At 27.1% G+C, this 17,228-nt stretch overlaps 1 protein-coding gene and 1 long non-coding RNA gene across 2 annotated transcripts; one reads left to right on the top strand and one right to left on the bottom strand.

Moving 5' to 3' along the window:
* Positions 1-4,993: 4,993 nt before the first annotated feature.
* On the top strand, positions 4,994-8,210 carry LOC136080800 (uncharacterized). Its single transcript, XR_010638654.1, has 3 exons — positions 4,994-6,823; positions 6,955-7,123; positions 7,626-8,210. It is a non-coding gene; the product is annotated as an uncharacterized LOC136080800 (long non-coding RNA).
* A 7,550-nt stretch (positions 8,211-15,760) lies between these two features.
* Positions 15,761-16,489, bottom strand: LOC136080339 (zinc finger MYM-type protein 5-like). Its single transcript, XM_065796956.1, has one exon. It carries the CDS (start codon positions 16,487-16,489, stop codon positions 15,761-15,763), a length of 729 nt encoding a protein of 242 aa, XP_065653028.1.
* Between the last annotated feature and the right edge of the window lie 739 nt (positions 16,490-17,228).

Raw genomic sequence — 17,228 nt, 5'->3', positions numbered from 1 at the left:
CTTATTGTTAATAAGTTAAACAAAATATTTTTGATATTAATCCTTTTTAGTGAAAAGGTATTGACAAAACATATTTCATAATAAAAATGTAGATGTTTCTTACTTTGGTCACATTTATTTTAGACAGAAAAACTGTTAGGTAGCAAATTTCATTATATACAGTAAACTCCTGGTTAATCAAACCTCCAAGGGGTATAAGAATTTACTTCAAATAACCCAAAATTCGAATAACTGAAAATGATCTTTAAAGTGACCTACTTTAAGTTACTTTCAAATTTTAGTAAAAGTAGAAAGTAAAAAAAGATAAAGACCCTTGGAATGAGGTGTTTCTTAAGTTTTATCCTTGTTAAACAATAAATATTACAATTTATCGAAAAAATAAACGATTTTTTTTTTTTTTTGTTACTTTAATGTGTTTTTTTATTGTCTAGGGGAGCAAAAAATTGTTTTGAATAACCAAAGTTTCTAATAACTGCAGGTTCGAATAACTGCATTTCTGCATAACGGCTTTTGCATGAGTTTGTTAAAGAAAATTCACAGGAAATGAAAATTGCTTCGAATAAGCAGAAAATTCTAATAAGTGCCATTTCAAATAACCGGGAGTTTACTGTATATTTATATATATATATATATCTATGTATATATATTTATATATATATATATATATATATATATATATACATATATATATGCAAATATGTATATATATATATATAATTTATATATATGTATATATATATATATTTAATTTATATATATATATAAATTATATATATATATATACTTTATATATATATATATATAAATATTATATATATATATATATATATATATATATATATATATATATATATATATAATTTATATATTTATATATAATTTATTTATTTATATATATATGTATATAATTTATATATACATATAATTTATATATATGTATATATATATATATATAATTTATTTATATAATTTATTTATATATATATATATATATATAATTTATATATATATATATATAATTTGTATATATATATATATATATATATATATATATATATATATATATATATATATATATATATGTATATTTATATATATGTATGATTTATATATTCATGTATAATTTATATATATATGTATAATTTATATATATATTTATATATATATTTATATATATATATATTTATATATATATATATATATATGTACATATATATATATATATATATATATATATATATATATATATATATATATATATATATATATATATATATATATATATGTATATATATATATATGTATATATATATATATATATATATGTATAATTTATATATATATGTATAATTTATATATATGTATAATTTATATTTATATATATATATATATATATATATATATATATATATATATGTATATTTATATATATGTATGATTTATATATTCATGTATAATTTATATATATATGTATAATTTATATATATATTTATATATATATTTATATATATATATATTTATATATATATATATATATATGTACATATATATATATATATATATATATATATATATATATATATATATATATATATATATATATATATATATATATATATATATATATATATATATATATATATGTATATATATATATATGTATATATATATATATATATATATGTATAATTTATATATATATGTATAATTTATATATATGTATAATTTATATTTATATATATATATATATATATATATATATATTTATATATATATATATATATATATATATATATATATAAATATATATATATATATATATATATATATAATTTATATATATATAATTTATTTATCTATATATTTTATATATAAATATAAATTATATAAATAAATAGGTTATATGTATATATTTATATTTACTTTTTAAATTTAATAATAATCATACTGATTTAATTAATTTTTTTTTTACATTTGCTTTCAGACTACTAATGGTGCAAGTTTTATTTTTTGGTTTAGATTTTGTATCTCAATGATATCCTGGCCTATCATTACGATATCCTGTAAATTGTATTTTTATATTTTGCATAAATATATATACAAACACTCACACACACATGAATCTTAAAGAAATTATTTATATTTTTATATATATATCTATAAATTGTATACTTTAAGCTTTTTTATATTTATCAATGTATATTACTGCTTGTATTAGAAAACGATTTTGGAAATATCGCATTAGCAGAGTTTAACCTGCAATTTAGTTCTATTTTTCAAATCAATATATACTATAGCTACGTTTTATTACGTTAAATAATATTTTGCGATATTTTCTACAGCACATATAAGCGTTGGTTCAACGTTATATTTCAACCTTTATTCGACGTCGTTGAGTCACGTTAAACTGACGTTTTACTAACAACATTACAAATCCTTGCAAAATAGACTGCTAACAGCGTTTATGCAACGCTTTTTAGGTAACGTTTTTTCAATGTTAAGTTGCGACGTTTATTCAACGCTTTTTATGTAACGCTTTTTCAACGTTTAGTTGCGACATTTTTGTAACGTTCCTTCGTAACGTTTTTTCAACGTTACACAATAACGTTTAATCAACGTCTATTAAACAACGTTACATATCTTAGCAAAATCGATTACTTTGTCAACGTTACCGCAACATCTTTTGCGACCGGTTTTCAACGTTGATTCAACGCTGACATGTTTGCTGGGATAATTATACACTCTGGAGGTTTATTTTTATTAAAACGGTGTAAAATAACACCTTTTTTAAACCTCTACACCGTTTTGAACTGTGTAAAATTTGAAATATGTGACATAATTTTTAAAGTGGGGAAAGGGGGGTGCCGAAATATATGATCGCCTCAGCATATATAAGGAGAGAAATATCGCGTTTAGGCTCTTTCGTTTTCAAAAAATGCTAATTTATTTTGGGTAGTTTGTTTTGTTTATAAATGTTCGGTAATTTTATTATTTACGCTTTTCAAGTTTTAGCTTAATACTATGGGACAGGCAGGGTCGTTCCTTAAGGTGCCGCTTCAAATTTTTTTAGAAGCTTTTATAACTGACTATTACTTGAGAAAGGGAGCGCTGCAACTAAGTTTGCCTCGGTCGCCGAAAGGCGCCCCTGGGGACAGGAAGTAAATTGCTATAAGTGGAAACTAATGTGAAAACTTCGGTTTTTAGCCATTTATTGAATAATTTAATGCTGTAAACAAGGAGAATTTTTAATTTACAATAAAAAACCGTTTTAACTGTATTTATGACGCTGCACGTCGCCTTTTATGCATTTTAGTGGTAGTTTTATTTTGTTTGATACTTTGATTGAAAAAAGGATTTAATAAGAAATAAGAAATTATATAAGAAAAACTTAAAATTTACTTTTTAAAAGTATGTAATAGTAATAGTTGATAATAAGCAGAAAACACAAATAATTGAAGTTTTAAAACGTAAATTTCAGTTTTTAAAAAATGCATCTCTCACTGTGATAAGGATGCCACTGTTGTACACGGAAAAAGTTTATATTACATGAAAAAGAGTTTATTAAAGAATTTGGATAAATTGATTAATGGGAAAAAGTGGAAATTCTTATCAATATTGAGTTTAGTTATTATTTAGTTATTCACAATAATTATAGTTTACTAAAGGTCAATTCGGCAGTTACAAAAAAAAAACTCTTCAATTTTATTTAAATTCCAAGTGAGAAAGATTATTATCTCGTTGTTATTATGTGTTAGAAAATTATAAAAAATTAATTAGAAATGCCTGTTTTTCCTGTATATGCATCATTTACATCCGATACTCCTAAAGGTATAGTTGTTAAACCTGGAACCACACTTGCACAGTTTCTTGAAAAAGGTAAATTTTGTTTTTTTAAAAGTTATTATTTCAGGTAATAGCTTTTGATTAAATGGAGTGTTACTATATAATCATGTCATTATTTCATTGAATGACATTGTATTATTTATTAACATTAACTTTTTATTTCAATTTTTAGAATTTGTTCCACATATTATTCAGGATCATACTTCTCCTGAATCACACAATGATCCCATCACTTCTACTCCTGAGTTATTGGAAGTTCAAGAAATGAAGTAATTCTTTAACAAACACATATACATATTAAAATATGATAGTATGATATGGTAATGAGTGATATAAAAAAAAAAGAATATAAAAAGGGAGGAGGCGAGGTGCTTAAGAGAGCTTTGCAACCTCTTGTAATTTTAAAACATGAATCTTGCCAGATTATTAAGGGTTCTATCTTTTTTACAATAGTTTTCTGTTTAAATTTTTTCTCACTGCTAATAATGATATAAGAAAAAATTGCAATACATATGCATTAAATTTATAATAGAATTTATATAATAATAAGAGTTATGTTATTAAATTATATAAACAAAAATGTAAATAATATAAATAATAATAAAGGTTTAAATAATATAAATAATTACAAAATTTTTTCTTTGGAAATATCTTTTATAAGTGTTAAAATGCTGGCGTTATATAAAAACATGTTTCTGTTATTTAAAAGTGATTAAATTGGAAATCATTTAAAATGATTTTAATGACATTATCTTAAAAGTATAAGCCAATACAATTTTAATTATGAATTAAGTATATATTAAAGTTATTCAATGCATGTTATTTTCGATTAATAATATCAATATAATATAGAAAATATATTCACTTTCTAAAAATTAAAAAAAAAAAAAGTTCAAAAACTATTGTTTTTATCAGCTATAAAATTTTATTTCTGTTGAAGTTTAATACAAGAGTGATTTTTCTTTGCATTTACATTCCTTTATTTAGTAATGTTGAAATTTATAATTTATGCAATTTTAAGTTAGGGTACCCTACTGTTCAAACGGTATGGATTATGTCTGGGTACGGCACTGATAACCATAAAAAAAAATCCTAATTGTTTAATTTTTTAAAAATGTCAAAAAATGAGCTGTACTAATTATCATGTCTGTTACTTTTTTAGTTGTAGTTCTTTTAAAGAAACAATTTATAATTATTTTAGAAAAAGAATCTGCATTTAAACAAACAAATAATTCACTTTCAATGAGATTTTATCAGACTTATGCATGATAAAAGACTTCAATGAGATCATGGGTCCATCTGTTGTAACATGTTCAGTTAAATCAAAGTATGAATCTCTGTTAAAGAATGAATTTTCTTATATAACTCCTGAAAAAGTTTTTCTTTCAAATTCAGAAAAACACTACATTTATGTTCCAAGCAAAGAAAATCTCAAACAATATTTGTCTTCAGCTAATATGATTGAACAGTTAGAATTATCTGCAATAAAGAATGCAAATTCAATAACAAATCCTCCAAAAATTCGCGATGATTTTGTACATGGAAAGTTACTTCAGCAGAATACGTTTTTTGTTATTCATCCAAAAAGTATAGGAATCATATTATACTCAGATGATTTTGGATCTAATTCAAACCCTTTGCAGCAACAAATTCAAAAAAAACACAAGGCATTCTGTCTTTATTTTTGTATTATAAATTTGCAAAAAAAGTATAGAAGTCAGTTAAAGCATCACAATCTTGTTCTGTTATCTTCAGCAAGAAACATTACAGAATTTGGCCTTCCAGCTATTCTTAAAGTATTCATAAATGACTTAAATGATTTACAATCAAATGGTGTATATATACAGAACAAACATTACCCTGTATGTTTTGTTAGCTTTCTTGGAGATAACTTAGGATCTCATCTCATTGGTGGTTTTACATGTGGTTTTAACTCTTCTAGACCATGTCGTTATTGTATGATAACTTAACCCAGATTGAAAACATTATTTGCATCAAAAGATTGCATTTTACGAACTGTCAGTAATCATAATGCTATAGTAGAAAAGGTTCAGGAAGATGCTTCTTTGAGTACTGCTTATGGTGTTGTCTGTTGTTCACCGTTTCACTGTCCCAAGAATTTTCACCCTGTTCTATCTCTTCCTCTTGACATTATGCATGATCTACTTGAAGGATGTTGCCCGAAGGAGATGAAGTTAATATTGAATTATGCAGTTGAAAGCAAGTTCATAACTTGGAAACAGATCAATACTTTAATGAATACATTTCAATTCAAAGGTGCTGATAAAACAAATAAACCTGGGCCTGTGGTGAAAAAAGAAATTAAGGGCAAAGCAGTTCAAATATGGTGTTTTATGAGATTATTTGGTGTTCTCTTTGCTGATTATTTTCCCAAAAGTGATCCAGTGTGGAGTTCATGGAAGCTTTTGCGTCAATTAGTGGATATTAGTTTTGCACCATCATTTGACATAGAACAACTACCAAAGTTCAAGGAAATATGTGAAAGACACTTGGTATCAGTAATGGAAAATTTTCCCAATAGTTCTGTATCACCAAAACAACATTATACAGTGCATTACCCTCATCTTCAATTTTTATTGTAATGATAAATTACAATAAAAATTGGATATATATATATATATCAAATTTTTAGTCTTCCAAAGCTCTTGTTATATACCAATTATGGTAAATAAAAACTTTACCAAAGCTCTGTCACATTTAATTGCATTGTTTTGTTTTTATAGTGTAATGGAAGCTGAAAGTACAAGTAATACCGTATTAACTTCACCACCATTGACTTCAAAGAACATTTCTTTAACCTAATTATCTGAAAAAAATTTGAGTGTTTATCGTAAGAGGCTAACCTTAGAACTTCCTGATTTTCCTCCTCAATTTAATGGAGATCAGCCTATCCCAGTCAATTTAACATCCTCTACAAGATTGTAGATCTGCTGTTTATGTCAATTTGCAAAACCACATTGTTAGTATAATAATATTAATTACAATTTTTAATAATTTGACATTATTTTAAATCAAAGTGTAAAACATAATTTGACCTTATATTATATTGGTTTATTTTTTAACAGTAATTATACTTTTTTTTTTAAAAAGGTACCATTATCGCGAAGATCTGAGGGCAGTAGTGAATAAAATGCTTCTACGGTTTCCAACCCTCATAGACATAAATGGAGATGGCTCGATGTGGTTAAATAAGTCTAACGAATAAGTTTAAAAACTTTAGAAGAAACCTATTGCCAGAAAAAAAAGCATTTCAGTGCAAGTAAGTAATAAATAAAGCATATTTATACCAATAGAGTTATTTACGGGAACATTTTTGTGTATCCGGTATTTATTGGCCTTGTAAGTATGTTTTTTTTGTAAAAAATGTTCTGGTCAGCAATTTTTATGAAAAATGGTAAGTACACACATTGACTTATACACACAATATATATATATATATATATATATATATATATATATATATATATATATATATATATATATATATATATATATATATTATATATATATATATATATATATATTATATATATATATATAATATATATAAATATTATATATATATATTATATATATATATATATATATAATATATATATATATTATATATATATATATTATATATATATATATATATATCATATATATATATATATATATATATATATATATATATATATATATATATATATATATATATATATATATATTATATATAGAGAGAGAGAGAGATTTATTGATATACATATTTATGTGTGTAGGCGTAAAATAAATTCTTCTATTTCAACTGTCACACAAAATGCTGATAATGATGGAGAAGATGATTTTAGCTATCAATTTCATGAGCAAGCTATGCAAGCTGAAATGAGGAAATGCGAGCAAGATGTTGATTTTCTCAAAAAGCGTATGTAATATACCTTTCGTCAACGCAAAGAATGGATTTCTATTAGCTACCCTAAAGTTGCTGATATTATAAATCGTTTTCCAGCAATCATTCATAGCGAGGAACTTTGGCATCAAGAGGTTGAACTGGATGGTGGTCTTAAAGTTCCTACTTGCAGAGCTTTTTAAGCTTCAAACGGAGATCTTCTGAGAAAGGCTTTAAAGACACCACAGGTATGTCATAATATAGTTTAAAATTTTATAATATCTTGTTGATATTATACACGCCAAATTATGTTTTTTTTATGCGTTCAACCTGGAATATCCTTCAGGATCAAAATCATTTTGGGACATGTTGGCAGTTGCGATTTTAAAAAAAAATCTTCCTTTATCAATAAAGGCAAATCAACTATTAAAATCTTTATTGTAATTGTACGATTTTTATAAACACAGCTTTTTTTTATGAGTAGAACGTAAATATGAATGTAGTTTTTTGTATTTTATAAATAATAATTTGTGTATGTATGTTGTTATCAACGCCAAAAATGAACACTAAAACGGTGTAAATTAACCCTTAAATTGTGTGCAGCATGAAATATCAAAACGGTGTAAATTACACTAAAACGGTGTGCATCATGATATATACTTAAATGGTGTAAATTGACACTAAAACGGTGTGCAGCATGAAATACACCAAAACGGTGTAAATTAACACTAAAACGGTGTGCAGCATAAAATACACTAAAACGGTGCAAATTAACACTGTTTTGGTGTATTTTATGCTGCACACCTTTTTAGTGTAATTTAACACTTTTAAATTTAGAGTGTAGCTAAAACATCAGTCACTAAATTACAATAATAAGATTTATGATTTTTTTTAAAATAAACACATGTAATTAAATTTGTAGAAAAATTTGGACTTTTTTAATTTAATTTAAAAACTTTATTTCAAGTTGATTTTTACAAGATAGTTTTAGTTAACACTAAAACTAATTTAAATCAACACATTTAACTTTATATACAGTACACACACACATAAAAATGTCATAAGAAAATTACAATTATTTCATTAAAAAAAAAAAAATGTTATGAAAATTTACAATTGTTTCAATTTTAAAAAAATATATATTTATAGTAATACAATCTTAACTAAAGATATAAGCCAGTATAAAATAAAACAAAATTTTAAAAACAAATTATGCAAAATCAATTGTTACCATACCAATTCTTGATATGTTTTTTGAACACCTTAAGACTTTTTGCGGACATGGTCTTATTATTTAAAGTGTTCCAGAGCGAGGTGCCTCTTTATAACGTACAGTATGAATCATAATAAATGGAGCCTTTAGGAGGTAGAACGAGTTTTTTGCTACAACGGAGTTTATACGCAAGATTTTTTAATGAAAAATGGTTTTTTATAAATACTGGATTTAGACGATTAATAGATTTAAAAGTTTCGATCATAAGAAATCTCAAATTTGTTAGATGGATTCTTGGACTGTTATTAAAATTCAATAATTCATCCAAAGACAAATCAAATCTTTTATAGACTATAATTAGAGCTTTTTTATAAGTTCTATTTATTTGTTTGTCATCTTTTTTTGAACAAAAAATTCAAATTAGAGGACAATAAGAAAAGTTAGACAAAATAAAAGCATTAAACAGCAAAATAGATTTATGACGGGATAAAAAAATTTCTTATATGTGAAAGAGCTAAATGGCTAATGGTAAAATAATAAAAGATGAAATAAGTGCAAGAGAAAATACGCATAGTAATTATGAAAATTTTAGAAATCCCATAACTGCAAATACTTTATACGCTAACGAGACAGATAATCGGTTTAGTAACAAGTTTAACCAGAATTTATGGCAAAATAATTTCCGTAATACTATCTGGAGTGCCTCAAGGGTCAATCCTTGAACCTATTTTGTTCAATATCTTTATAAATGATTTATTTTTATTTATTAAAGATACGGAACATTTTGCTTTGCTTGTGATTTTAGGTTTGAGAAGGTTATTTTTCGTTTGCAAAAAGAACCAACCAATATCATCAATTGGTTTCAGTTAAACTCGATGGTTGCTAACCCAGATAAGTTCCAATTTCTTTTAGTTTATTTTATTGTTAAAAATAGGTAATATAATGGTTTTTGCCTCCGATAATGTAAAACTATATGTATAACAGTTGATGAAGATATAAAATTTGGGGAACACATTAAACAGTTATGCAGTAAAGCTAATGGTGAATGTAATTCTCTATTTATAATTAAATTTAATTCCTCTGGGAATTTTTCCAATAAGATAGGAATTAAAATTGATCCATACATATTTTAATCTACTAAAAGATTTTCCAAACTCCGAATTCGTATTTCTATTGTATCAAACATTTTCCTTAATAAATTATATTTTTAACACCCTTAACTTTTTCTAGTTATAGCAATTTTTTCATATGAATTGAAATTAAGAATTGCTTATTGGAAAGTCTATTTTTTAATATATTTAAAGCTACTGAATAGTTTTCATTAGATAAGGTTAATCCTATAATTGCCGATAAGGCCTGACCTTTAAATAAATTTTTAAGATAAGTCAATTTTTGTATATCAGACAATTCCCTATGCCTATTTATAGCGCAATCAATATTTTCATAAAAAGTTTGCCGATTTTCTTGTTTACCGTTAAATATTTTTAATTTAAGAGCGGGAAGCTTAACTGTCTTGCTAATAAACTTATTCGAACTTATATCATCTACAATATTTTTATTAATAAAATCTACTATACCTAAAATAGATCGCTTATAAAAAACTCTGTACTCTGTACTCTGTACTCTGTACTCGTACGCTTATAAAAAACTCTGTACTCTGTACTCTGTACTCTGTACTCGTACGCTTATAAAAAACTCTGTACTCGTAATTTCTTCTTGTTCTAACTCTTCATCCACCTCAATCAAAGATAATATATATCGCAATCAAACTGTGTAATTTTAAAATACTTATCGATGGCTGTATTTTTCAGACTCGTCAACTCATTAAATCTCCGTGCAAACCACCAACCAAATGATTGAGTTGACGGCCACCGTTCGTCCTCTACGTTTATTAGCAAGATTAGACATAATAAGAATAAGAAAATAAATAAATTATATATAAAAATGTTATATGGCTTTAAATACAACTGTATGGCCTTTTCAAACTAAGACCTCGATGAATGAATTAATAAAATCTCTTATCAACAAAATGTCCAGTAAAATTGAACCCTCGAAGCAAAAATAATAATAAATAATAATATAACCTTTGACCTTGACTTTATATATTAACTTAAATAATTTTGTGTACAATTATACTTAATAAATGAATCTTATGAACCTCAATTCTTAATAATATCTTTAATAATTTTCTTAATAATATTCTTAACTAAATTCCTTCAGTATCTTAAATAAATTTCTTAATTGATAAATAAAATAGATATTTCAAAACAACAATAAAATGCAATTATCACATAAACAACTATAATAAGGAATATAAATTTGTAGTTAACGATCAACAAAGATCCAAAACTTAGTTTTAAATAACGCATATCTTTAAAAGAAAACGCATATCTTTAAAAGAAACTTTCCTAACGCATATCTTTAAAAAAAAATTTTATAAACAAATAATAAATTCACTTAGCTAATTAATTGATCACAACTCTTTCTTTATATATTTTTCAACAATTTTTAAATAACTTTTTTAATAAGTTTGGAATTGACACTTTGTAATGATGGATAAAATTGTAGTTTACGCAAGGGCACCAAACAAATCTCGGAAGCAGAAAAGCAATGTAACTATGAAACAAAATCAAGAAAAAATTATTGATAGTAATATAAAAAAGTTTTTGCGATCAAAATTTTAACATTAGTTGATGTAATGAAATAAAGTGAAAATTTTGAATTTTGTTTATTTACTTTTTTTTTTATTTCTCCGGCCCTCAGCAACCTTTTATCCGGCCCTTCAGTTAATTGTAAAGATAATAAAAAAACTATAAACATATATAATATTAATAAATTATATAATATTTAAATCTATAAATTAATAAATTTTAAACTATTTTTTGTAAAAAAACAATCGCTTTAAATAATTAAAATTATATTTAAAAAGTCCTGCCGGCAATTAATCGCAGGATTAATTTCCGGCACTGCGGCAATTACCATTTGCTTTTTTTAATTGTAAAAGGCATCTTCAAATTCAAAACAACAAAAAATCGACAAGGAATGTCGTTTATTTAATGATGAATGGCAAACTAAATTTTTTTTTGTTGAATGTAATAAAAAGTGCTAGTATGCTTAGTATGTAATGAATCGGTTTCAGTGTGCAAAGAGTATAATTTAAGGAGGCAAATGTAATCTCTGTAGTAGGTAAAGCAATAAACAGCATTAAGTCCAGTGCATTACGAAGTAGGCAATTTGAGGCTTTTCTTGCTAAAAATGACTCTGAATATGGTGGTCTGTTTTATTATACTGAGGTGAGATGGCTTTCTAGAGGTAATATGCTGAAAAAAACTTATGATTTGAGACAAAATATGTTAGATTTTTTCAAAATTATCAACAAAGATTATCCACCAGAGTTAGAAGAAAAAGAGTTTATTGAAAAATTTGCATTTATAGTAGACTTGACCCAACATTACAATATACTTAACAAAGAACTCCAAGGAAAAGATCAATTGACCCAACATTACAATATACTTAACAAAGAACTCCAAGGAAAAGATCAATTGACCCAACATTACAATATACTTAACAAAGAACTCCAAGGAAAAGATCAATTGACCCAACATTACAATATACTTAACAAAGAACTCCAAGGAAAAGATCAATTAAAAAATGTACAACATTCTAGCTTTTCAGTTGAAATTAACTTTGTGGGAGTTAAGAACTGGAAAGCAGTTAAGAACTTTGTGGGAGCAGCAGTTAAGAACTGGAAATTTCAGTCATTTCCCAACTTTGGGTGAGCTGAATCCTGGAAACACAGCAAAACTTATTACCTGTATTGCCGAATTGAAAACAAGATTTTCAAAAAGGTTTGCAGATGTTAAGAATCATGCAGACAAAATCCAATTGTTCACAGTGCTATTCTCTGCTGATATTGAAATTGTACCAGATAAATTCCAAATGAAGTTAATTGATCTTCAATGCAGCGATGCTTTGAGAGAAGCATATAATAAACAAAATTTATTGTTATTTTACAAAAATCTTGACCAAAATAAGTACACCAACTTAGTCAACAATGCAAAAATGATGGGTGTCTTGTTTGGTAGTACATATTTGTGTGAAAGTGTTTTTTCTCGTATGAAATTTGCAAAATCCAAAACAAGATCTGTACTGACAGATACTAACTTGCATAATACATTAAGAATCACAACCAGTCAGTTGCCTATTGACATTAAAAATATTGTGAAAAAAAGGCAGGTTCGTGATTACCAATAAACTTTAATTTGTATTATACCTAATAGCCTTGTGACCAGCATATGTTGTTAGCTAGTAAATATGCGTGTTTGAGTGTTATTCCTTTGCAAATCAATATTTTTGAATAAAATATTTTTAAAAAACTATATTGTTAAAAATCTCCGGCCTCATTTAACAGTTGAAAAGCCAACTTTGGCCCTTATCAAAAAAGTTGTGGCCACCCCTGCTCTAAATCATGTTTTTTAAGCTGGCGACGGAGATATTTTCAAAACTTATTATCAAATTTGTTTATTGTATTAGAATACATATCGTACAAGAGAATAATCTTTACTTCTTCTCTCGTTTAGTATTTTTTTAAAGATTTTGTACCCTTAATTACTCCATTTTTGCCCAAAATTTACCAAAACGCTAATATTTTTTTGAGTTTTAGACCTAACTTAAATCTTTTAGTTCGTAACACAATGACATACATTATATATCAAAAGCTAAAATTTCAATCATAAATTATAAATGGTTGCTGAAAAATTTTTCTCGCCGCTTACCCCATTTATTGACCTTTAAAGAATAATAAATAATAATTTAATTTTTTTTAAATTTATTTAGCTTATAGTATATTATACCATTTGAGGAAAAAAAAAGATATTTGTAAAAGTTGAATACAATTTTTTTTAATTACTGTATTACCACCTTAACCTTTTTTCTTCGAAGAACAAGTAAAATTAAACATGCTTAAGAAATGTAAAAGCTACAATATTTTAATAACATTCCCGAGAACTTTATTGTACTTTTTAACATTACATCACAGAAATGTGGGATGCGACTGTTAGTACATGTATGCAGGGCCGTACCGAGCCAATTTTGCGCTTCGGGCAAGAATAGAAAATTGCGCCCCCTCTTCCTCTCCCTTCCCCCTCCCCCTCCTTAAAAAAAAAAAAGAAGAAAATTAAACGAAAAAAATGATTTATTGATCACAAAATTTATCACATCAATTTATAAGTAAAATTTGGCATTAAGGTTGCACAAACTTTAGTTCAATGCCACTTTTCTGACTTTTCTTGAGGCAAATTCACTAATGACATCATCAAAATCAATGTTGTTTGCCACTTCTTTTTCAATTGAAATTATAGTCAAACTAGACAAACGTTCTTGGCCCATTGTTGACCTCATATAGTGTTTTATGAGCTTAAGTATACTAAAACTTCTCTCACACGTAGCAACTGTGACTGGTATGGTGAGGAAGATGCGAATAGCAATTGTTGTGTTGGGATAAGCATTGGTCAAAGAATATTTATGAGTGAGCTGCAAAATATCGATCGGGCTAGATTTTTTAAAGTTGTCTATCATTGCAGCAGCTTGATATTTAAAGCTTGCCATTTCTGACTGGAAATCGGAAAAATCTCTGCCTTGTAAATTTGAAATAAATTTGCAGCTTTTTTCTTGAGTTCATCCACTGAACTTTTAGAGAGTGAATGCCAACTGAGGAAGTCAAAATCAGAGGATACAGCAGGATACAACTTCAAACCGCCACTCAACTTGTGTAATAATGCTGTCAAACACAAGGTTGCACTGAGATCCGAATTCTGTTTCTGCTGTGAGAAGGTGAGAGTCATCTTCAGCTTCATAAAGTGCCATCCGCTTCACTTTGCGCTTCCTCTTGATTGGAAAGCCACCATCAATTCCGCTCTGGTTAGCTTTTTCTGTGGCATCTTTGATAATGTTGTCCACCCCAACATCTTGAAAATTCTAAATGGAAGCCTTTAATCATTTCATTTTTTTTGAGGCAATGTCAATTGAAATGGTTTTTGACTGAAGCAGTTTGTTTTCCCGGTCAATTAGAGAAAGAATTTGACACCAGAAATCCAACAAACACAAAAAATTGAAATCAATTTGAATGAGAAGTTCTTTTGCACCGCTAACTGTGACAGCATTTGTCATGGGATTGTGGATAATGGATTCCAAAACTTCAAGAACATCTTTGATTTGTCTGTGCAATGGTGTAATTGCTTCTTTTTTGGTAGACCATTTTGTGTCACTATTTCCCTTTAATGAGATGGTCAACGTTTTCATCAGTTTTTCCCATCTTGACGTGAAGCTTGAAAAAAAGTTAAAGATGGCTTGAACCTTTCCAAAAAACGTAATCATGAGTGGGAAACCTCAGCAGCATGAATACCAACAAGATTTAAAGTGTGAGCTGCGCATGGAACAAATCTTGCTGACTCATTAAGAGAATGGATGTGAGCTTTGACGCCATTGTATTTTCCAGATATATTGGCTCCATTGTCATAGCCTTGGCCCCGGCAATCGGAAATGCTTAGACCATCCTTCTCCAATTTTTCAGTTATCTCTGTTGCAAGACCTTTTCCGGTTTTTTGGCGAGACTCAATGAAGTCCACAAAGCTTTCCTTAATTGTGCAGGTTTCATCACCGATGCGGACATACCTAATGATCTGAGTCATCTGCTCTTTGTGGGAGGTATCTGGAGTGCAGTCAAACAGAACAGAGTAGTATTTAGCTTCTTTGATGTTTGACAAAATTTCTTTCCTGACTTTCTGCCCAAGTAACTCAATCAGCTCATTTTGAATTCAAGGAGAAAAGTAGGATGTTGTGGTTTTATTTGCTTTAACGGACGCAATGTGTTCAACCACTAAAGGATAATAATGGCTAATCAACTCAATTAAGCTCAGAAAAATGCCACTGTTTTGTTGACCGATGTCTTCTGTTGTTCCCCGAAGGGCAAGATTGTTCTTGGCAGAGAACAAAATTGCATCAACAATCACTTTTAAGATATCTCTCCGCTTTTTCATCTCTCCACTAATAACTCTCAACAGATCAGAATTCAGGTTCTTTCCTTCCTTGAGGTTTTTTTCAAGAGTTTTCCGATCAGAATAGCATCTTTGGTGTTCATTGTTGTTTTCATGCTCAGGAATTCTTGGGTTTAGTTTTTTCCAGTCACAAAACCCTTTAGAAATTTCTGAGAAATTGTTGGTTTTTGTTGTTAAAAATAACAAACAGCAAAAACAAAATAAAGAATCTTTTTTATTGCTGTACTGCAGCCAAATGCGAACAAATTTTTTACCATTGGGATGAATTTTTTCATACCATTTTGAGCTGAAGTGTCGCATTCTGTTGTCAAAATCACACAGCGTGTTTGGGAAAAATTCTCTTCTGTCTTGCTCTGGCCATTGCTCAATCAAAAAGCATCTTGTTTTGTCCGTTATATTAGGCCATGTTGCTGGATCCCTATGTTGAAAATTTTCTTCCGAGGCCACTGGAATTTCTGAGATTTCTGAATGAAGTTCATCCTCGTCCATTTCAGCTCGGCCTGAAAGCTAGGCATTTTCATCTTCCCTGGTTGGTTCTAAATCAGTTATGCAAAATTCTTCTTGACTTTGGCTGATGAAAATCTCCTCTTAAATTAATTCCAAATGATGATCTGAACTCAATTAAAATCAATTAAAGGATCTGTTGAATTGTTATTAATTTCAATACAAATATCCTCTGAAATAATTTGTTTCCACTGAGTTTGTTACCAACCACTTTTTGAAACAGTTTTGTAGTTTCTCGTCACTTTCTTGGCGCTGTTTTCTTTTCTTCTTAAATTCAGCACCAGATAACTTTTGGGTTCGACTCATAATAGAATTATAATGCTCAAAAGTTATCAAAGGTATATTAATGTTATAGGACGCTTTTTTATTCAGTATATGAGCATTAATATTTAAGAGTTTGTGTCAAGAGGCGGAATTTTAATTAATTTTCTTATCAACAGCAGCGACGCCGTAAAAATTCGTTTCATAAACTGATTATTGTTTTTTTAATTTATTAAAGTTTGCGCCCTCCCAATTTTGGCGCCTCAGGCCGCGGCCCGGCCGGCCCCGCCCTTGGTACGGCTCTGCATGTATGACATATTATCATAAAGCAATTTTTTTGCGTGGTTCTATAACTAAGAATATCTACATAGTTCAGATGCAAAGTATTTAAAATCATTAAACAATTTCCATATTCATTTAATGATTTATTTATTGTTTCCTTAAACGATAAAGCATTTTACGC

This window comes from Hydra vulgaris, chromosome 05 (assembly GCF_038396675.1).
Source record: "Hydra vulgaris chromosome 05, alternate assembly HydraT2T_AEP".
In the NCBI taxonomy this organism is placed as follows: Eukaryota; Metazoa; Cnidaria; class Hydrozoa; order Anthoathecata; family Hydridae; genus Hydra; species Hydra vulgaris.
The sequence above is the reverse complement of the archived record's forward strand: the minus strand, read 5'-3'. Positions and strand labels throughout refer to the sequence as shown.